Source organism: Dryobates pubescens, chromosome 31, assembly GCF_014839835.1.
Source record: "Dryobates pubescens isolate bDryPub1 chromosome 31, bDryPub1.pri, whole genome shotgun sequence".
NCBI lineage: Eukaryota > Metazoa > Chordata > Aves > Piciformes > Picidae > Dryobates > Dryobates pubescens.
Window position 1 is genome coordinate 3,180,470 of NC_071642.1, and position 22,686 is coordinate 3,203,155.

General features: G+C 50.6%; 1 protein-coding gene across 1 annotated transcript; it reads right to left on the minus strand.

The window, feature by feature from the left end:
• Positions 1-8,629: 8,629 nt before the first annotated feature.
• Positions 8,630-21,961, minus strand: GNA11 (G protein subunit alpha 11). The gene is made up of 7 exons (XM_054175144.1): positions 21,541-21,961; positions 15,639-15,823; positions 14,276-14,430; positions 13,027-13,155; positions 11,272-11,401; positions 10,463-10,616; positions 8,630-8,873 (listed from the first exon to the last, which is right to left on the minus strand). The coding sequence occupies exons 1-7, from the start codon at positions 21,674-21,676 to the stop codon at positions 8,683-8,685; spliced, it is 1,080 nt and encodes a 359-aa protein (XP_054031119.1). The 5' UTR covers positions 21,677-21,961; the 3' UTR covers positions 8,630-8,682.
• Between the last annotated feature and the right edge of the window lie 725 nt (positions 21,962-22,686).

The window sequence follows — 22,686 nt, forward strand, 5'->3', positions numbered from 1 at the left end:
CTGCACACCCCCAGCTCCCTCAGCCTGTCCTCACAGCAGAGGTTCTCCAGCCCCCTGCTCATTTTTGTGGCCTTCCTCTGGACCTGCTCCTAAACACTTTACCATGGAACAGCTTAGGGTGGAAGGGACCTTGGAGCTCATCTGCTCCAAGCAAACCACTTTGATTCCGTGCCTCAGAATCCTGATTTGCTGAGCAGTGACACCAACCACGGACTTGGGACAGCAGAGGGTGCAGGTCCCATGGCATCAGAAGATGTGAAGGGTTGGAAGGGACCTCTGGAGATCGAGTCCAACCCCCCCTGCCAGAGCAGCAGCACCACAGAATCCAGCACAGGTCGCACAGGAACACATCCAGGTGAGTCTTAGCCTGCAGAGGAGAGAGGCTGCAGGGCAGGGGCAGGAGAGAGGAAGGAGAGAGGCTGCAGGGCAGGGGCAGGAGAGGGACTGCAGGGCAGGGGCAGGAGAGGGGCTGCAGGGCAGGGGCAGGAGAGGGGCAGGAGAGGGGCTGCAGGGCAGGGGCAGGAGAGGAAGGGGAAGAGGAGAGGAACCAGCAGCGAAGAAATGCAACCCTGAGCACCATGGCTTTTAGGAACAAAATTTATTCCAATTTCAAACAGAGAATTTATTTCAGGAGAAAGATATGAAAATCAATTTCCATCAGATACTTCTGGAGTCAGGGTCGGGTTGCCCAGCAGTCAGAGTGAGATCATTCCAAGAAAACAATCACACTCCAGGGCCTGGGAATGAGACCACTTGGGAGCCTGAACAGCTCCTGACACTTTGGAGCATCTTATCCAGGAGCTCCTTTCTTCCCCCCTCCCTCCCTTACCCCCCCACCTCCCCGCCCCCCCCCTCAAGTAATTCCCCCTTCCCCCCACCCCCAAAACACTCACAACAATACATGCATTGCAAATGACAAGGTTTAAAAACAGCATATTGTAAGAGTTATCTTTTTGTTGGTGGTTTTCTCTTTTCCCCCTTCCCCTCCCTCTTTTTTAACCTTTTTTCCTCTTTAACCTCTTTTCCCCTTTCTAAACCTTTTTTCCCCACTTTTTGACTATTCCCCCCCTTTTTTTAACCTTTTTTTCCCCCCTCTTCTAAACCTTTCTCCCCCTCTTTTTCACTTTTTCCCCTTTTTAACCCTTTTTCTTTAACCTTTTTTTCCCTTTTCTAAACCTTTTTTCCCCTTTTACTTTTCCCCTTTTTTAACCTTTTCCCCCCTTTTTACTTTTCCCTTTTTTAACCTTTTTTCCCCTCTTTTTTAACCTTTTAACCTTTTTTCCCCTTTTTTTAACCTTTTCCTTTTAAACCTTTGCCCCCCCTTTTTAACCTTTTTCCCCTTTTTAACCTTCCCCCCCCCTTTTTTAACCTTTTTCCCCTCTTTTTAACCTTTTCCCCTCTTTTTTAACCTTTCCCCCCTTTTTAACCTTTCCTCCTTTTAAACCTTTTTTTCCCCTTTTTAAACCTTTCCCCCCTTTTTTAGCTTTTCCCTTTTTGAATCTTTTTCCCCCTTTTTAACCTCTTTTTAACCTTTCCCCCCCCCTTCTAACCATTTCCCCTTCTTTCTAACCTCTTTTTAACCTTTTCCCCCTCTCTTTAACCTTTTCTCCCTCTTTAACCTTTTCCCCCCACTCTTTAACCTTTTTTTCCCCCCTTTTTTTTTAACCTTTTTTTTTTAATCATTATTATTAATTATTTCTTTTTAAATAGGCTAAGGTTTAAATTGTCTTAAATCAGGCTCCTATAATATACAAGTGTAACCAAACAACAGGTTTTGTTGTGTCTTGTTTGTTTTTTCTCTCTCTCTCTCTTTCCTTTCGTTGCCTTGTTTTGTTTTCCCCACCACGTTGGCACTTTTGTCAAGAGAGTCTCTGGCACTACTCAAAAGGAAACAAAATAAAACCAGAATAAAATAATAAAATAATAAAATAAAAGGATGTGGAGGGGGAAGGGGGAAGGGGAGGGAGAGGGGGAGGGCATTGGCACAAACCAGACTGGGTGCTGCATAACACACTTTGACCTCTGCTGGGCTCTAACCAAACCTGGGCTCTGTACAGTACATTACAATGGTCAGCACACTATTTTATATATATATATATATATTTTAAACCCTTTTTTTTTCCTTTTTTACCTTTTTTTTTTTCCTTTTTTTTTTTTTTCCCTTTTATTACTTTAAAAACCAATAAAACACACAGAGAGAAACCCAGAAGTTGAAGGCAAGGAGGTCAACATTGCTAGGAAGCAACAAGAAGAGACCGAAAGATCAGTGCCAGGGAAGGAAAGAGAGATGGGGAGGAAGAGGGATGGAGCAGGAGAGGGCAGGAAGGAAGAGGGATGGAGCAGGAGAGGGCAGGAAGGAAGAGGGATGGAGCAGGAGAGGGCAGGAAGGAAGAGGGATGGAGCAGGAGAAGGCTTTGTTGCTCACCAAGCTATCAATCCCACATGGAATGATGCAAAGGATTGGGCTGGTCTTTAAAAACCAATAAAGCACATGAAGAGAAACCCAGAGGTTGAAGGCAAGGAGGTCAACACTGCTAGGAAGCAACAAGAAGAGACTGAAGAATCAGTGCCAGGGGAGAAAAAAAGAGGTGAGGAGGGAGGGAGACAGCCAGAAAAGGGCAGGAAGGAAGAGGGATGGAGCAGAAGGGGGCTGGAAAATCAGGACAGGGCTTTGTTGCTCACCAGGCTATCAATCCCACATAGAATGGTGCAAAGGATTGGGATGGTCTTTAAACACATGAAGGGATGGAGCAGGAGGAGGTTAGAAAAGCAGGAGAGGGCTTTGCTGCTCACCAAGCTATCAATCCCACATGGAATGATGCAAAGGATTGGGATGGTCTTTAAAAACCAATAAAATACATGAAGAGAAACCCAGAGGTTGAAGGCAAGGGCAACATTGCTAGGAAGCAACAAGAGACCAAAGGATCAGTGCCAGCAGAGGAAAGAGAGGTGAGGAGGAAGAGAGACAGGCAGAAAAGGGCAGGAAGGTTTCATCTGACACACTGGAAAAGCAGGAAAAGGCTTTGCTGCTCACCAAGCTATCAATCCCACATGGAATGATGCAAAGGATTGGGATGGTCTTTAAACACATGAAGGGATGGAGCAGAAGAGGGCTGGAAAAGCAGGAGAGGGCTTTGTTGCTCACCAGGCTATCAATCCCACATGGAATGATGCAAAGGATTGGGATGGCCTGTAAAAACCAACGAAGCACATGAAGAGAAACCCAGAAGTTGAAGGCAAGGAGGTCAACATTGCTAGGAAGCAACAAAAGACCAAAGGATCAGTGCCAGGGGAGGAGAGAGAGGTGAGGAGGGGAGGCAACAGGCAGAAGAGGGCAGGAAGGAAGAGGGATGGAGCAGAAGAGGGCTGCAAAAGCAGGAGAGGGCTTTGCTGCTCACCAAGCTATCAATCCCACATAGAATGATGCAAAGGATTAGGATGGTCCTCTCCTCAACTGCTTCAAAGGTTTCTTCAGCAAGAACAATGATTAAATAACATAAAAAGTGCACAATTAGCAGAGGTTAGCCAAGAGTTCCTCAGACTTCCAGCTGCTAGGTTCTCCTCAAGAACCCAGCTCCACTCTTCTAGTTCAGTTTTTCCTGAAGGTCAATCTCAACCTGCAGAAAACCAGAAGAAAAACCAAAACCACCACCAAAACCAACCACTTTCTGCCTGGCCTCACTTCGAGAGATGATGGTAGAGGCAAATTTGGTTGAAGGTTTGGCACTTTATTTGCTAGGGCAGGTTGTTTGCCAAGGAGTCAGCCAACAAGAGACATGAACCAGTTCTGCAGGAATGCTTCATTGGCCGAGCTGGAGGCACACAAGCTACTGCTTGCTGAGGCAGGAGAGAAAAAAAAAGCAGGTGCTAACACTGGGATCTTCTCACACAGGACACACAGGTCACAGACAACTCCAGATTACGTGTACAAGTCTGACCCATTCCTCCCCTGCTGCAGAAGGAGGTTTCAGGAAGGCAGGAGCCAGCCAGCGCCGTCGCCATCTCCTCTTCCCCGTCGGAGCTCAGCGGCACACCGAGTCGGTCCCGAGGCCAACAGCCACGCCAAGCAGCTTGCTCAGGAAGGTCCAGCACACATGCCTAAAGGTCCCTGTGCCCACCAGCCTCCCACAGTTTCCCCCCACCACGCTGCAGAGCCACTCTGCAAGGGGCAGAAGCCAAGATCCCTCTCCTCCTGTGCCAGGGCAGCAGCAGCAGCAGCAGCTCTCGAAAAGAAGGGGAGGATACAGAAGCAAACCAGAGGAAGTTTCTGATTCAAGTGGCAGTGCCACCATCATTCACCTTGATAAAACAAAAGAAACACCAACCACCAAAAAAAAAAAAAAGCCCCAACCCAGACCAAAACAAACTCCTGGGAAGCTACTTCCAAGAACCTGTGGTATCTGAGTGCCAGCTTTGCTGCTGGCAGTAGTTGGTAGCGTGAACCATTTACAAGAGGATCACAGAAGCGGAAGGAGCTGCTGCCATCTGTTGCAGATGAGCAGCACTTTGGAATAGATGAAGATGGTTGGAAAGTCCTCCTGTATAGGACAGTTGCTACCAAGCAAAATAGGATCATTTTGGCATGAAGACACCCCACCCCCCAAAAAAACCCCATAACAAACAGCCACCAAAGCAAGCAATAAAACTGATGCAAAGTTGTCTGACACGTGGGGATCCCTCTCGAGTGTTTTAAATGCAGTCCACCAGAGCATGGCTTAGGCTACAGAGATGCTGTTTAATTCCCCCTCAGCATCACCACTCAGCCAGCCTGGCTCTTCAGACTCTTGGTCCCATGGCTACTCTTCCAGCTTGAGCTCTCTAATCCCACTTAGCAGAGCTTGTGGCTTTCTTCTGTAGTGCTCTGAGACACACAGACACAGAGGCCTCCCTCGGCTGGTCTGCCCTAGAGACAGAGTGCCTCCAAATTCCATCCCTCCACATCTTAGTGTTCTAGATCAAAGCATCTTTTAAGCAATGTCAAGACAGTTCAGATTGACTCTTAGGTGATGTGCAAAACACTGATGTAGTGCTCTGTCTACAAGAGAGACACACAACCCCCCCCAGATTATCAACAGCCCCCTTCAAGAGTGCAGCTTCACTTCTAGTCCTGGCAGCCTGCTGGCCTCTCCAAGGGGGCAACCAGAGAATTTGGACCCATTGCTACTTGGTTGGAATTGAAGCAGAAGCCATCAGTGATGGTGAAAATGACAACACACAGTCCAGAGGTGGGGGCAGATCTAACCCTGCTTCCTTAACTCCTGCCTGGCCTTCCTCACTGCAGTGAGCTTCCAGGCTGCCCAGAGACCTTCAGCGCATTTTGTTCACTTGCCTCAGCTCCTGGAGAGAGGGAAAAAACCCAACCCAACCCCAAAAAACCCTCTCTGATGTGCAAAGGCCTCACATCCTTCTGCTTTAGTGGAGTCTCCATTTGGCATCTGGACTCCAGAACTCCTTCCACTTCATTTTCTGCCTGCAACCAGCAAACCCCTGCTGCCTCCCTGCTAAAAGCAAAGTGCACAAACCACAGCAGGGCCTTCTGGCCTCCCACAGCAGAACTACTGCAACTTGATTCTCGCTCACATGCACCCCAGAGCAAGAACCTGTGCAAGTCTTTCACAGAGGAGCAGAACCCCTCCAAAGAGAGAGGCACAGCAGTGCCTCAGGGGAATGCAAAAATTAAAACCAGGAGAGAGGGAGCTGCCTCTCTCCCCCCAAGAGCTATCCTCGAGCTTTTCAAGTAAAAATCCTACTTATGTCCCCCCAGAATTTTGTTCCCCCCACCAGCTCTGGTTCCTTCTAAACCTCTGCAAGCTGGACAGGAGCAAGGAATTCTTACAGAGTCCTTCGACACACTGGCACCAGAACAAACGAACAAAAGGATAAAACAAGGCAATAAACGAAGGGCTTGGTTGCTACTAGCAGCAAGAAAAAGAGCTGGAGGGCGGCAGGAGACTTCAGATGGATTGGGTTTTGGGGGTTCAGATGGATGTGGGGGGTGGGGGGGTTGTTGCTCAATGAACCCAGCCAAAGTCTTGATGCTGAGATGCCACACAACCCGACTCGAGCGTGCGTTCGCTGCGCAGGAGGAGCCGCTCGCCGGGACGCCGGCAGCGCTCGGCGAAACCCCGACTCCTCTCTCTGCCAGGGCATCCAACTCCCTTCTCTGCTTTTTTTTGCAGCCTCGTGGTGGTGGTGGTGTGGAAACAAACCCAAACCAAAAAAATTCTTCAAAATCCCACTGAAAATGGGGGGGGGAGGAAGGCAAAAAAATAAAAGAGCAATTACAGCCAGGCACTTCCCCAGGCTCAGCAGCTTGGCGCTCCGAGAGCTTCCCATCAGCGTTGGGTTAAGTCCGCGAAGGAAACGCAGCAACAGGTAGCACAGGACGACACAAAATGAAGAACCTTCTGTAGAAGAACATCAATAATTTAACCCCATCCCCCACACCCCCCCAAAAAAAAAAAATACAAGGAGAAAAAAAAAAATAGATTTAAAAGGAAACAAAAACCAAAACAAACCCCAAAAAACTTAAATCACAGTCTCCAGAACTTTTTATCGTTGATAAGAACCAAAGGAAAAATAAAATCTCTCTCTCTGTAACTCAGAACCAGAAGATATAAAGAATGGAAAGTGATGGCTTTGCTGTTGGTGGTTTGCCTTTTTCTTTCTTTCTTTCTTTTTCTCTTTCATTTTTCTTTATTTTTCTCCCTTTTTCTCTTCCTTTCCTTTTCTTCCTTGTTTTTTTTCCTTCCCATTTTCCTTTTTCTCGCCTTTTTTTGCCTTCCTTTTTCTTCTTCTTCCATTTTTTTCTTTCCTTTTTTTTCCCATTGTTTCTTTTTTCTTCTTCCATTTTTTCTTTCCTTTTTTCCCCATTGTTTTTCTCTTTTTCTTCCTTTTTTCTTTCCTTTTTTTCCCCATTGTTTCTTTTCTTTTTCCTCCTTTTCCCCCATTTTTTTCTTTTCTTTTTTCTTTTTCTTCCATTTTTTTCTTTCCTTTTCCTTTCCTTTCCTCCCCCATTTTTTCCTTTTTCTTCCTTTTCATTTTTCTTTCCTTTTTTTCTTCCTTTTAATTTTCTTTTTTTCCCCATTTTTTCTTTCCTTTTAAAATTTTTCTTCCTTTTAATTTTTCTTTCCTTTTTCCCCCATGTTTTTCATTCCTTTTTTTTTTCCATGTCTATCCTTTTTTTTTTCCATGTCTATCCTTTTTTTTCTCCCAGTTCATGTCTGTCCTTTTTTTTCCTCCCAGTTCATGTCTGTCCTTTTTTTTCTCCCAGTTCATTTCTATCTTTTCCTTTCCTTTTCTTTTCCCTTTTCTTTCTTTCCTTTTTCTCTCCTTTCCTTTTCCTTTCCCTTCTTTCGTTCTCTCTCTCGTTTGTTTTCCCCCCTCTGCACAACAGTTGGAGAGCAATCAGCTCCTCCCCAACCATTTCATCACAGTGAACCATGGAGCATGTCCTGGGGAAGAGAAGAAATAAAGAAGGGGGGAAAAAAAAAAATAGAGGGGAAGGGAGGGGTGGGGGGAAAAAAAAATAATCCAGCAAGCAGGGTTTAGCAAATGACACCAGAGGCACCCTACAGCACAAGGCAAAGGGACCAGTAGCATTCTGCACTCCCACAGTCCAGTGAATTCACAATCTCAGTTGGGAAGTTATTTCTTTTATATATATATATATATATATACCATGGGAATGAAAAGAGAGGGAAGGGGGGGAGGGGAAATGGTTAAGCAACACAAGGGAAAGCTCAAGATGAGGCTGCCTTAGCTGCTTGGCAAAAGAAACCCAACTTAAGAAGCAAGGTGCTGAAGGAATGAGGCAGTATCCCCATTAACTGTGGAATAAAAAAAAAAGGAAAAACAAAACCCTCCAAATAAAAAAACCAAAAACCCAAAACCCAACCCCAAAAAAAAAAAAAAAGAAAGAAAGAAAGGGCAAATCTGTTTAAAAATAAGAAGAGGGAAAACAAAAATAATACATATCTAGAGAGAAAGCAAAACTGCTGCTGTGGACAGAGACATGAGACTCCAGGAGAACACTGAGCACTTGCCACTCCACAGATCAGACAATTTGCAATCATTTAACATCATCAACTTTTTTTGTTGGTTTTTTTTTTTAAAAAAAAAAAAAGGAAAAAAAAATAAAGGAAAAGGAAAAATAAAAGGAAAAAAAAAAGGGAGGAAAAAAGGAAAAAAAATTGGAAAAAAAAGGAAAAAGAAAAAGAGAAAAAGAAAGAAAGAAAAAAAATTCAAATTTTCTTCTCAGCTTTAAAATTATTAATTTTTTTTTTGGTCTTTTTTTGGCTCTTTTTTAATCTTTTTTTTTAAATCTTTTTTTAAATCTTTTTTTTTAATCTTTTTTTTAAATCTTTTTTTTTAATCTTTTTTTTAATCTTTTTCTTTAATCTTTTTTAAAATCTTTTTCTAAATTTTTTTAAATCTTTTTTTTTAAATCTTTTTTTAATCCTTTTTTTCATCTTTTTTTTTTAACCTTTTTTATCTTTTTTTTTTTCAATCTTTTCTTTTTCCTTTTTTTTTTCCTCCTTTTTTTTTTTCCTCCTTTTTTATTCCTCTTTTTTTTTTTTTCCTCCCCCCTCTTCACAATGAAAAAAAAAAAACAAAACCAAAAAACCAAAACAAACAAACAACCTCTTTTCCCTCAAGAGGTCAAGAGCAAGCAGAACCAGGTCAAACCAGGTTGTACTCCTTCAGGTTGAGCTGGAGGATGGTGTCCTTGACAGCTGCAAAGACGAAACGGATGTTCTCTGTGTCTGTGGCACATGTGAAGTGAGAGTAGATGATTTTATCACTGTCAGGGTTTAAATCCACAAACATCTTCAGGATGAACTCCCGGGCTGCCTGGGCATCCCTCTGGGGGCCTGCAGCAAAGAGAAAGAAAGCCGCTGGAAGGGCGTCGCTCCGGGGCCTGCAGAAGCGCCGCCGCGGGGCTGCGAAGCTGAAGAGGTCCTTAAGGGGTTTGCTCCACCTCTAGGACTGAGTTCTAATCATCAAACCACCTTCCTGCTGGTTTACAAAGAGGATGTTATGAAGATGCTTTCTCCATCTACAGGTCTCAGTTCTAACCAAACCACCTCCTTACGGGGTACAAAGACGAAGATGCTAATAGGGCATTTAACTCCACCTCTGAATCTGAGTTCAAACCAAACCACCTTCTTAAGGGGTACAAAGATGAAGATGTCATTAAGATGCTTCCTCCACCTCTGAATCTGAGTTCAAACCAAATCACCTCCTTATGGATTACAAAGATGAAGATGTTATCAAGATGTTTTCTCCACCTCTAGGTCTCAGTTCTAACCAAACCACCTTCTTATGGGTTATAAATATGAGGATGCTATTAAGGTGTTTTCTCCACCTCTGAATCCGAGTTCTAACCAAACCTTATGGATTACAGAGATGAAGAGGTTATTAAGATGCTTTCTCCATCTCCAGTCTGAGCTCTAACCAAACCACCTTCTTATGGGTACAAAAGTGAAGAGGTTATTAAGATGTTTTCTCCATCTCTAGGTCTCAGTTCTAACCAAACCACCTCCTTAGGGGGTACAAAGATGAAGATGTTATCAAGATGTGATTCATTTTCTCCATCTCTAGTCTGAGTTCTAATCAAAGCACCTCCTTACTGGTTACAAAGATAAAGATGTTAAGATGTTTTCCTCCACCCCTAGGTCTCAGTTCTAACCAAATCACCTTCCTATGGGTTACAAAGCTGAAGATGTTATTAAGGTGTTTTCTCCATCCCTGAATCTCAGTTCTAACCAAACCACCTTCTTAAGGGGTACAAAGCTGGAGATGTTTCTAAGATGTTTTCTCCATCTCTGGAGTTGAGTTCTAACTAAACCATTTCCTTAAAGGGCACAAAGCTGAAGATGTTAAGATGTTTTTCTCCACCCCTAGGTCTCAGTTCTATCCAAACCACCTTCTTATGGGTTACAAAGATGAAGATGTTACCAAGAGGATCTCTCCACCTCTAGGTCTGAGCTCTAACCAAACCACCTTCCTACTGGTTACAAAGATGTTATTAAGATGCTTTCTCCACCTCTAGGTGTGAGCTCTAACCAAACCACCTTCCTACTGGTTACAAGGATGATGTTATTAAGAGGTTTCCTCCACCTCTGGGTGTGAGTTCTAACCAAACCACCTTCCTAAGAGGTTTTCTCCACCTATAGGCCTCAGTTCTATCCAAACCACCTTCTTAAGGATTACAAAGCTGAAGATGTTATTAGGATGTTTTCTCCACCTCCAGGTCTGAGTTCTAACCAAATCACCTCCTTATGGATTACAAAGCTGAAGACGTTATTAAGATGTTTTCTCCCCCTCCAGGCCTCAGTCCTAACCAAACCACCTTCTTAAGGGGCACAAAGCTGAAGATGTTATTGAGGTGTTCTCTCCCCATCCAGGTCTCAGTTCTGACCAAACCACCCCCACCCCTTCTTCTAGAGTGTCCACTCACCATCAAACTCTGGGAAATAGTCAACAAGGTGGGAATAGAGGATCTTGTCTTCCAAAAGATCTTTCTTGTTGAGAAAGAGGATGACAGAAGAGTTTTGGAACCATGGGTAAGTGATAATGGTTCGAAAGAGAGCTTTACTCTCTTCCATCCGGTTCTGCAAGGAGAGAAGGAGATCTTTGCTGTCACAGAGAGCACCAAGAGGCATTGCTGCTGCCTGCACACAAACTCCAAGCTGTATTGATCCAGCCTCCCAAAGTCCTTTGGCCCCAGGTGGGTTCTGTCTCAAGCTGTGCCAGTGAATGAAGGTGTCCCTGCCCACGGTTGGAGGGGTTGGAACCAGACGACCTTTAAGCTCCCTTCCAACTCAAATCATTCAGTGAGATGCAGAATCTGATGGACTCAAGCTTCATTTAATTGCCAAACCACTCACAGCAGAAGGGCTTAAAAGTCATTTTATGCTTTGACAGCGACATGAGAGGACTGGCAGGGCCACCTGGAGCACAGGCTTTGTCTAGCAGACATCAGCTGTCACCTGATGGCATTTTGTAAGCTATTAACCAGTGCAAAACTTCAGTTCCCTTTGCAATAGGGAGAACTGAAGGCCAGAATTGGCCCTGGGCAGCCTGACCTAACTGGAGGTGTCCCTGCTGATTGCAGGGGGGGTTGGACAAGATGCCCTTGGAGGGTCCCTTCCAACCTGATGCAATCTGTGAGTATTTACTAACCCACCTGGGCACCAAGGACTTTGGTACCAACCTCCAGGCAGCTTTCCCCCACCCATCCTGCAGAGTTCCCACTCCTTGGCTTACCTCATTATCAGATTCCACCAGAACTTGGTCATATTCACTAAGTGCTACTAAAAACATGATGGAAGTCACATTTTCAAAGCAATGGATCCACTTCCTTCGTTCTGATCTCTGACCTCCAACATCCACCATTCTAAAGGAGAGAAACACACAGAGCATCACAGAAGGAGCTGCAGCTCTCTGGCTGAAGACCAAGGAGCAACACAGGATTCAGATTTCCCTGGCATGAGAATATGCTTGCCCACAAAACCAGCCAGCTCACAAAACATCCTGCTCCAGAGAGACATCAAAAGTGAAGAGCTGGCCTCAGGCAGGCAAGCAATCCCAAATTCAAAGCCCAAATCCCAGCTTTACCATTCTCAGCTGAATTCTGCTCTGGTTTGCTAAGCAGCTGTCCTGAGTCTGAAAAGAGAACTCCTTCCACACTCTGCTCTGCCAAAGGAGCAAACTCGTGCCCTTTGGCACTGGTCAGGGCCACACCTCAAATACTGGGTTCAGTTTTGGGCCCCTCACTCAAAGAAGGACATTGAGGGGCTGGAGTGGGTCCAGGGAAGGACAACAAAGATAGTGGAAGGTGTGGAGAACAGGGCTGGTGAGGAGAAGCTGAGGCAACTGGGGTTGCCTCACCAGCAGATCCCTGTCCCTCTTGAACTGGGGAGCCCAAAACTGAAGGCAGTGCTCAAGATGAAGTCTTACCAGGGCAGAGTAGAGGGGGAGGAGAACCTCCCTCAACCTGCTGGCCACACTCTGCTGTGGTTTAGTAGCCATGGGGAGCTGGGTGACAGGTTGGACTTGATGCTCTTTTAGGCCTTTTCCAACCTTCTTGATTCTATGACTCCATGCTAAGAGTCAGCTCCCACTCCACCCCACCCCAGCACACATCCCAGCTCCCACCCCACCCCAGCACCATCCATCCCCTCAAGCCCTCTTGGCCAGGCACCCAGCACCATGAGAGCAACCCCCAGAGCCCATCAGCCTTTTCTGCAGAGCCCTATCCCTGCTGCCTCAGCTCAGCTGAGGCCAGGCAGAGAGGGACCTGGGGCTGCTGGTCGATGGTAGGCTGAACATGAGCCTGCAGGGTGCCCAGAGGGCCAATGGCATCCTGGCCTGCATCAGGAGCTGTGTGGCCAGCAGGAGCAGGGAGGTCATTGTGCCCTGTGCTCAGCACTGGCTAGGCCACACCTTGAGTCCTGTGTCCAGTTCTGGGCTCCTCAGTTTAGGAAGGAGGTTGACTTGCTGGAAGGTGTCCAGAGAAGGGCAACAAAGCTGGGGAGGGGTCTGGGGCACAGCCCTGTGAGGAGAGGCTGAGGGAGCTGGGGTTGCTCAGCCTGCAGAAGAGGAGGCTCAGGGGAAACCTTCTTGCTCTCTCCAACTCCCTGAAGGGAGGTTGTAGCCAGGTGGGGGTTGGTCTCTTCTCCCAGGCACCCAGCAGCAGAACAAGAGGACACAGTCTCCAGCTGCGCCCGGGGAGGTTTAGGCTGGAGGTTAGGAAGAAGTTCTACACAGAGAGAGTGATTGCCCACTGGGATGGGCTGCCTGGGGAGGTGGTGGAGTCACCATCCCTGGAGGTGTTTAGGAGGAGGCTGGATGGGCTGCTTGGTTGCATGGTTTGGTTGACTGGGTGGTGTTGGACGGTGGGCTGGACTCGAGGACGATCTCGAAGGTCTCTTCCAACCTGGTCTATCCTATCCTATCCTTTCAGTGTCATGCCAGAGATCTTTGCCACGTTAAGCTGTAACATGAATACACCTGCAGTACCTGAAGATAATATTCTCTAGGTCAAAGGGGTACTCTATGATCCCGGTGGTGGGAACTCTAACCCGTAGCACATCTTGCTGAGTCGGTAGATAGCCCGGGGTAGCGATACGATCCACGTCGCTCAGGTAGCTACAGGAGGCAAAACAAAACACAAACCAAAGCTCCCTTAGGGCCTTGCAGCTGCAGCACTCCTAACCTTTGGGCACTGAGGGGGGTGGGAAACAAAAAGGCAGAAGTCACCCAAAGGGTTTAAGAATACAAGGTGGGGAACGAATGAGGATAGGGCTCGGGGGAGCAGCAGCTGGTTGGCCAGGACAGGGCTCGGGGGAGCAGCAGTTGGTTGGCCACTCTTGTTGGAGAGCAGCAGATGCATTCTTAATGGCCTTGGTTATACACTAAGGACACCTTGGACACCTTTATCAGCTCTGTAGAGGAGTGGGGAGGAGGCACCCCCCTGGCCCCAGGGAAAGGAGGAACTCCCCAGCCCCAGGGGAGGAGAACCCTTGCTCTAGTGGAGCAAATTTAAGCCCAGTGGATGATTCTGCTTCAGCATCAACTCTCCCCCGAGGTTTTCCATCTCTAAACAGAGCCCTGTCACCTGACTGAGGTTTTATTAATAATAAATCCATGGAGTTACAAGTCCATGGACACCTGTAGGCCAAAGGACAGAGCTGAAGGGAAAGAGCAACCCTTCTGCTTGCCTGAGAGGCAGGACCCAGGTGGCTGGCAGAGGGCAGAGATTGTAGCCTCAGGGATACCCAGAAGCAGCTGTGTGAACCACTGCCTTGATCACCAAGCAGAACACCTCATGCCCTCATGAAAAGCAGCAAAGGGGAAGGAATTTCCTGACCTACATCCATCCCCAAATAAAGAAAGAGCTTCCCCCATCTCCAGCAAAGCTTTTATTTTGTGGCCTTTCTGGAGCCAGATTCCAACAAGCTGCCAGTTCCTTGCTCTTTGATCTTCATTTTTCCCTAAGGATCCTCCTGGCTGGAGAGAGGCAAAGAGCCTTTTCCACACTGCCTGGGATCTTTCCTTGTCTATAACCCAACAGAAGCAGCCAGCAGAGACTGTGCAGCTGGGCTTCCACCACTGCAAACCCTCCCCCACCTGCCTCAGGAGCTTTAAACAAACTCTGCAGTGAAATCCACAGCAGGTGCTTGGGCCCCTTGAAACAGAGCCCGGAGGAGTTTCATCTGGTCAGAGCATCACCAGCACCACCAGGGCATGCCCCTGGTTATATACTTACTATTTAGCTGAGTCAGAAAGCTGATATTCTCTTCTCCTGTCATAGCACTCTTGGATTCCAGGGTCATTCCACAAGGTTTTAATTGCACTTACATATGGCTGCTCAAATGTCATGACCTTTTCTACATCCACTTCCCGGATCAGCACTGCATTGGCCTAGAGATGGAGAAAGAAAGAGGGAGGGAACAACCCCCAAGGGGGTGGAGGGGATGGTGGTCAGGCAGAGAAAAAGTCTCAGGTTAACCCAAACCAAACTATTTAGATGTAACTGAAGTTCTGATTTAGAATAGAATAGAATTAGCCAGGTGGGAAAAGACCAATGGAATAGGAAAGGAAACAGAAAGGAAACAGAAAGAGAATTCACCAGGTTGGAAGAGACCTCAGAGATCATCCAGCCCAACCTATCACCCAGCACCATCTGATCAACTAAACCATGGCATCAAGCACCTCATCCAGTCTCTTCCTAAACACCTCCAGGGATGGTGACTCCACCACCTCCCTGGGCAGCACATTCCAATGGCCAATCTCTCTTTCTATGAAGAATTTCTTCCTAACATCCAGCCTAAGCTTCCCCTGGCACAGCTGGAGACTGTGTCCTCTTGTTCTGGTGCTGGGTGCCTGGGAGAAGAGACCAACCCCCTCCTGGCTACAACCTCCCTGCAGGGAGTTGGAGAGAGCAAGAAGGTCTCCCCTGAGCCTCCTCTTCTCCAGGCTAAGCAACCCCAGCTCCCTCAGCCTCATCTCACAGGGCTGTGCTCCAGACCCCTCCCCAGCTTTGTTGCCCTTCTCTGGACACCTTCCAGCATCTCAGCATCTTTCCTAAACTGAGGGGCCCAGAACTGGACACAGGACTCAAGGTGTGGCCTAACCAGTGCTGAGTACAGGGCAGAATGACCTCCCTGCTCCTGCTGGCCACACTGTTCCTGATACAGGCCAGGATGCCTAACCCAATCCCACTCCCCCCCATCCTATCCCCAAATCCCACACCCCCCAATCCTATCCCCAAATCCCAACCTCCCTCCTATCCCAATCCCACCCCCTCCCATCCTATCCTCCCCCAGACCCTGGCTCCCACCACTCACTCTGCAGCCCAGAGCACACAGAGCACCCCGAGGAAGTTGCTCTATGCCCTTAACAGACCCAAGTCACTGGAGTCAGGTCTCCAGCAGAAGGCATCCAAAGCAGCCCTTAAACACAAACCCTTTCTGGGCAAGCTCTCAGGGAGGCTGAGATTGCAGTGCCAAAAAGGACACAAAGAGCAAACCTGGAGTCAAAGATGGACACTGCAGTCCCCACTGCTTACAGGCACAGGAGAGGAGAAAGCCAACCCCCCCGCCCCCCAACCAACCAAGTGAGAGGCTCACCTTGTTCTGCTCATATTTGTAGAGAATCTTCAGGGTTTCCATGGCCCTGATCATAGACTGCATGGCAGTGAAGATGTTTTGGTACACCAGCTTGGTGAAGCCTTTTTTGTCCTCTTCAGAGTAGCCTGAGCCATGAATGATCCGCATCTGCTTAATGAACGTGCTTTTGCCACTCTCCCCAGTGCCTGCAGAGTGCAAGGCAGACAGTCAGGAGCCAGCACAAGCAAAGCTTCCTGCAGAAAGCAACCAACCTCCCCCCCCAACCCCATCCCCACCACCCCCCAGCCCAGAACTCCCAGGTGCCGTACCCAAACTACGCCGCTCCGGCCGACCGCTTCTTTCCCCACCCCACCCTCCCCCCACCCCCAGCCACTTTCCAGGCTATTAAAAAGACAACCTGGATGGTCCTGCTTCCCCCCCCCAGGCTGAACAAGAGCAGGGAAGGAAGACATCTCGTCCTTTACAGCAGCCTTCAAAAAGCAGCTCTGGTGCTCGGTCCAAATCTCACGTTACAGTCCCTCCCACACCTCCTGCGTCAAAAGGCCCTCGGCCGTCACACCTGACCTATTCTCAGAGACTCCAGCGAGATGCTACAGTCAGAGCACCCACCAGGGAGGGCCCAGGGGCACTCTCAAGCGCTGCCAACCCAGGTGGCAGCAGCGGGGGCCAGGGGAGGCTTCCCCTTCGCAGGCAGATTCCTTTCGCGGCCCTTCGGCACAGAAACTCTCTCAGCCTCTCCGCCGGCTTTCGGGGAAAGAGATCTGAACACAGCACAAAAACCAACTTGGAAGGAGAGGAGAGCTCAAGAAATGACTCCCTCTTGAGTCACAGAATGGCTCAGGTTGGAAGGGACCTTAGACATTACCTACTACAACCTGCCTGCCATGGGCAGGGACACTTCTCAACCAGACTTGGCTGCCCGAGGCCTCACCCAGCCTGGCCGTGCACACCCCCAGGGAGAAGTCATCCACAGCCTCCCTGGGCAACCTGTTCCAGAGTCTCACCACCCTCCTACTGAAGAACTTCTTCCTCAGCTCAGTCTAACCCTGCACTCCCTCAGCTTCAAACCATTCCCCCTTGTCCTGTCTCCAGACACCCTCATGAAAAGTCCCTCTGCAGCCTTCCTGGAGGACCCCTTCAGGTACTGGAAGGCAGCTCTAAGGTCTCCCCAGAGTCTTCTCCAGGGTGAGAAGAGAAACTCAAGAAACTATTTGCTTCTCCACCTGACATCAACAACCCAGTCAGTGCATCTGCCCAGTGCCTCAAACCACCCTGCAGTTTGCTCTTAGGGCTGGGCTGCAATGATAATCATCCCTGTGGCAAGCCACCTCTTAATACTGCTGGCAGCCTCTGGGTAACTCCAGAGTTAAAAGCAGCAACCAGCAGGGAGAACAGGGTAGGATGCTGCTTGAAGCTGCCTGAACAGTGATCCTGATCCTGAGCCCCAACCAAGACAGTGGCTGCTTGGCAGGTCCCCCAGCTCCTTAAGCACAGGAGAGGCTGGGAGGGCTGGGCAGCAGCACGGTGGAGTTCCACAGTCCAGCCCTCTCTCAACGCCTGCTTCCTGCACAGTCAGCTGGGCAGGTCCTCCCACTCCTACATTTATGGCCCCAGAAAAGCGTCATCCAGCATGTGAAGGCCAACAGATGATATAAAAAGACAGTCAGAACTTTGTAACACAGCAAGCAAGAGGTGGGGGGAGGAACCAGCCCCACCGCGGGGTGAAGCAGCCGTGCGCTGCCCTGTGCAGTCCCCCCCCGGGGAAGGGCTCAGCGCACGGAGAAGCACAGCCGGCAGGTCGAGGGAGGGCATCCTCCCCCTCTGCTCTGCTCTGCTCTGGGGAGACCCCACCTGGAGCTCTGTGTCCAGTTCTGGAGCCTCTATGACAGGAAGGATCTGGAGGTGCTGGAAGGTGTCCAGAGAAGGGCCACGAGGAGGAGCAGAGGGCTGGAGCTGCTCTGCCGTGAGGACAGACTGAGGGGGTTGGGGTTGTGCAGGCTGGAGAGGAGAAGGCTCCAAAAAGACCTAATTGTGGCCTTCCAGTATCTGAAGATACAAGAAAGCTGGGGAGGGACTTCTGAGGGTGTCAGGGAGTGATAGGGCTGGGGAGAATGGAACAAAACTAGAAATGGGGAGATTCAGATTGGATGTGAGGAAGAAGTTGTTCCCCATGAGGGTGGTGAGAGCCTGGCACAGGTTGCCCAGGGAGGTGGTGGAAGCCTCATCCCTGGAGGTGTTTGCAGCCAGGCTGGATGTGGCTGTGAGCAACCTGCTGTGGTGTGAGGTGTCCCTGCCCATGGCAGGGGGGCTGGAACTGGATGATCCCTGAGGTTCCTTCCAACCCTTACAATTCTATGATTCTAACTGCTGTGGAGGGGATGTGTGGGGCAAGCCTTGCAGGCATTATCCACACCTCCACACTCCACCCCACTACCAACAGCCCAGGTACCTCTGACACTGATTCAGTCTTCTACAATCTGCTATTGATCTAAGGAAAAAGAAAGGGAAAAAAAAAGAAGTCAAACCCCCACAGAATCCTAGAAGGGCCTGGGTTGGAAAGAACCTCCAAAGGTCATCCAGACCAATCCCCTCTGCACTAAGCAGAGGCATCCTCAACCAGGGTGTCCAGAGCCCTCTTGAGCCTCACCTTGAACATCTCCAGAGATGAGGCCTCAACCACCTCCCTGAGCAACCTGTTCCAGTGTTCCAGTACCCCCCACAGTAAAGAACTCTTCAGTCCAGCTCTTTTGAATTCAGTGGCCCAGCTCCCTTAACTGCTGAGGGCAAGAACCCAAAAGCATGGCACAGGTGGACAAATGCTCTTTTGACCTGCAGGCTGGTTCCCAGCACAGGACCCTCGCTGCTCAGAAGAGGGGATAGATCCATTAGGACCTGATGATCAGGGCTCCTTTATCCTGATAGCCAACTGCTGCTCACATGCAGCTTCTCAATTACTCATGTTTACAGTGCCTGGCTGAAAAGCAAACAAATAAATATGCTCCAATAAAAGCAGCAAGCAAGTAACCAGAAGCCAGCACGCTGGAAATGAAACGACTCTCCCCATCTCTGAGGAGTGCCAGGAATCATCTCAGCAGCAGTGAGAAATGCCCATTACAAGCACCATTAAATTGCACCAAAGCATCTCCACCTCACCCAGGAAGAAGAAGAAGAAGAAGAAAAACCCCAACCCATCATAAATGAGAGGTGAGGGGAAATAGAAACTGAAATCCTTTGTGGTTTCTCTCACTGTGGTGAGAAACACTTCCCTGTCTTTTACCACAGCAACCAAGACTGAGAAGCACACAAAAAAAATTGCATATATATATATATGAGAAGTGGAGTTTCAAAGCACTCCAACAATGAGGAAAAAAAAGAAGAGAAACCTCAAGAGCAGCCATGCACTTCCTTCCCAAGTTCAAACCCTGGTGACTCTTCCTCACACTCCACCATCACTTGGCTTTTTTGGGCTGGGTTTATTATTTTTAGGGGGCAGGGGGGGGAAGTTGGTTTGGTTCACAAAAGGTGCCTGCTTTGCCACAACCCAGAGCAGCACCACCCCAAAAAGCTCCCAGGCTCTGGAGGGGGGGTGGGCTCCTCACAAGAGATCTCTGTCAGCCTGGCAACGCTGAGACAAGAAACTCATCTGAGTTCACCACTTCTTCTGGGCAACACCTGAAAGCAGCAGGGCTTACAGGTTGCTGCTGACCCCCTCTCCTCCCCCAGCACCTGCCAAGGCACTGAGCACATCACTGTCTCCTGGTTAATCAACAGCAATTTTTCTGCATACAATATTCTCCCCCTCTCCTCACAGCCACCTCCTCACCCAAAGGACTGCCCTGGACCAGAGGGCAACGTCCAACACCTTGAGATCAAGTTTCATCAGTGATTAGAACTGTTATTTCCACACACACACACTGCTTCCCTACAACTTCGGTTTAGGCTTCACCAAACTAACTGTCACTTGATGGAGTGACAGGGGAAAAATAATCCTCAGAGCTTCTACAAGGCAGAAACTCCCTCCCCCAACCAGAGCCTTCAAATCCTTGAAGGTTTTGGGAAAGGCCTCTCAGTAACACACTTGTGAAAGGGGAAAGCTCCACATCGTGGGAGCAAGGCAAGAAAGCCCTGCAAGGAGCACAGAGGAGCCATCACCTGGCACACAGCTTGAGGTGGGCAAGGTGCTGTACCCAGTGAAAGGCTGGCAGCAAGCATCCTAAAAGCAAGAGCCTTGCTTATACCAGTATTACCCACACAGATCAGTGCCCACCACTAACCACTCAGATTTGGGTTGGTTGGTTTGGGTTTTCTTTTCCCTGGTAAATCTGATGCTGGCTCTCATTTAGCTGTACCTTTTAGAAAAGCAGAAAGGATTCTTGAACACTTGGAATTATTTCTAAAGTGAAATCTTTAGATCCAGTGGGATCTCTTTAACCCAGATCTATCCTATAGTGCCAACCTATTTTGAAACAGCTGTTTCTGGGGGACTGCTTTAGGGAGGCATGAGAGCGAGGGACACAGTCCCTCACCGACAAGGAGCCTTGCAGAAACTGTCACAGCATCCTCCAAGAGCACAAACGTCAAGCCCTCGATTTTTACCTTTCACCTGGAGAGCAGCAACACGTTAATGGCCGAGGATTCACGGGGAGAAAGCAAGCCCTGATCACCATGCAACAATGTCACTACCGGAGGCCTCCCAAGGGCTGGCCTCACATCACCCCCTGTCAAGCTTCCCATTTGCCTTCACGAGGCTCATCCTAATTCTTCACCTGGACCTTTCCTGGCTTGCCAGCTCCTGACAGACCCCAAGGGAAGGAGCTCAATCCACCAGATCTGCTTTCTATTTCGGCCTGAGATGCCACCGTATTCCAGACACACAGGCAATGACAAATCACAGGACCCTGGAAAACTGTAACTTCCATTTCCATCCGAGGGCTACCTGGGCACCAACATCCAACTCGCTGCTGAAGGGCATAAAATGCCTGAAATCTAAGCTGGCTGCTCCTCTAACTGCTTACCCACCCCTTTTAACCTTATCTAACCAGGGACCAGTTATCCATCTGCACAGCCACACGACACTGCTACGTTCCCATCTGAACAGCCACATCCTTATCGCTGCAGGGCTGATCTCCACCTCCGAAGGCAACGCTAGCACACCAGAGCCATTTCCTCGTCGGACACACAACTCCTGCACCCTCACTGCAAAATTCACTGCACCGAGCTCCCAGCGCCGCCGGCCCTCGCAGGGCTGCGCCGAGGAAACTCTCTGCTTCGGGAGCCGGGGGCCGATCTTCCCCCCCAGGAGATGTTCACCCGGGAGCCCCGAAGTTCACCGAGGGGACCGAGCAGAACCGACTCCACCGGCAAACCTTCAACAGGCCACGGAAGGCCGGGGCAGGCTCCGGGGGAAGCCTTTGCTCCCAGTCCATTTCCAGGCGTGTGTGTGTGCGTGTGCCGCCTGCATCGAGAAGCAGCGATTTCAGGAGCTCCCCGGTTCCTGCTTGTGTCAAAATCCATTTTGACAGAGAACGCATCAGGGAAAAAAAAAAAAAAAACAAAACACAAAACCAAACCAAAACCAACGACCGAAAAAAAAATAATCCCAAACGGAAAAAAAAAACCCAAACCCAAACCACCGAAACCCAACAAACAAAGGCCAGCCAACGAGGCGGCCGGGCCGGCACCGGCAGGAAGGCCACACCGAGCGCCAGGCTCGGAGGCGGAGACCGCTCGTCGCTCCCGCCGCTGCCCTACCACGCCCGCTCCCTGCCACGGCCCGGGCGCGGCGGGGCCGCGCAGCCACCCGGACCTGTCAAGCCCCGGGGCCGGGGAGGCCGGGCGGGCCAGGCCCCGCGGAAGGAGCCGGCGGCCCCCGCGGGCCCGGCTGGGCCCCGGCGTTCCTCACCCAACAGCAGCAGCTTCAGCTCACGGCGGGCGTCGCGCTTGTCCCTCCGCAGCTGCTTCTCGATCTCGGCGTTGATGCGCTTCGACTCCTTCACCTCGTCGCTCAGGCAACAGGCCATCATGGACTCCAGAGTCATGGTCGCGCCGCGGCCGGGACGCCCCCGCCCACCCCCCACCCCCCCCGGCACCGACCACCGTCCTCCGCACGGCCGGGAGCCCGGCCCGGCCCCACGCCCGGCGCCCCCTTCCTTTGCCTCCCCACCCTCCCTTCTTTCGCGGCGCCGGCCCGGCCCGGCCCCGGCCTCAGCCCCGACTCCTGCGGCCGGGCCTAGCGCCGCCGCCGCCGCCGCCGCTGCCCTCCCTCGCCCGGCTGCGCCGCCCGCCTCTCCCTCCTCACACAGCCCCACCGAGCCAGCGACGAGCCGGCGCAACCCAACCCGCTGCCGCCGAAAACAAGCTCTGACTGACAGCCGCCGCCGCCAGTGGGAGAGGGCGGCGGGCTGCGGGGGCGGGCCCAGGCCGGCGGGGCGGGGCGCGGCGGCCAACGGGAGCGCAAAGTTCGGTTGGCCGGCGGCGGGGGAGGGCGCTGGGACGCGCGTTCCCAGAGCGGGGCGGGGCCGCCGGGCATTGTGGGACGGTGGCGGACCGGGGCGGGCCGGGGCTAGGCGGCGGCCGGGACGGGGGGCCCGGGGGCGTCGGCGCAGATGAGCGCCGAGCTAGTGCCCCCTCCCCCCCCCCCCGCTCCTTCCCGGCTCGCTGCGGGCCCGGGGCCCGGCCTCGCCGGACGCTATGTCGGCGGCGCAGGGCGGGCCCCGCGGCCTTGGGGGCCTTGTGGCACTTCCCGTACGTCCCGGGACCCGCCCGCCACTCGGGATGCCCTGTGCCGCCCCGGCGGAGCCAGCCCGGCCTGGCCCTTGCTCGGGGGAGGGCCTGCCTCAGCTGTAGGCCCCGTAGCCCCGGCCGGCCCGGCCTCCCTGTGCCGCCCACGGCTGCGGCAGTCCTCGATGCAGAGGAAAATCCCGAGGCACACAAGCGCCAGCCCTGCGCTCCCAGGCTCTGGCGGCCGCCGGCTCCTTGCCTGCATCCTGCCGGAGATGAGCCAGACAGGGGCAGAACCTGTCGGCCAAACTCTCCCGAGTGCCTCCTC

Excerpts from the sequence above, each read along its gene's own strand:
- GNA11 (XM_054175144.1), bottom strand. The coding sequence starts at position 21,676 with ATGACTCTGGAGTCCATGATGGCCTGTTGCCTGAGCGACGAGGTGAAG. Across the intron at positions 13,156-14,275 it reads CTTTCTGACTCAGCTAAATA|CTACCTGAGCGACGTGGATC; the intron begins GTAAGTATATAA and ends TGCCTCCTGTAG. Across the intron at positions 8,874-10,462 it reads CTATTTCCCAGAGTTTGATG|GCCCCCAGAGGGATGCCCAG; the intron begins GTGAGTGGACAC and ends TCTTTGCTGCAG.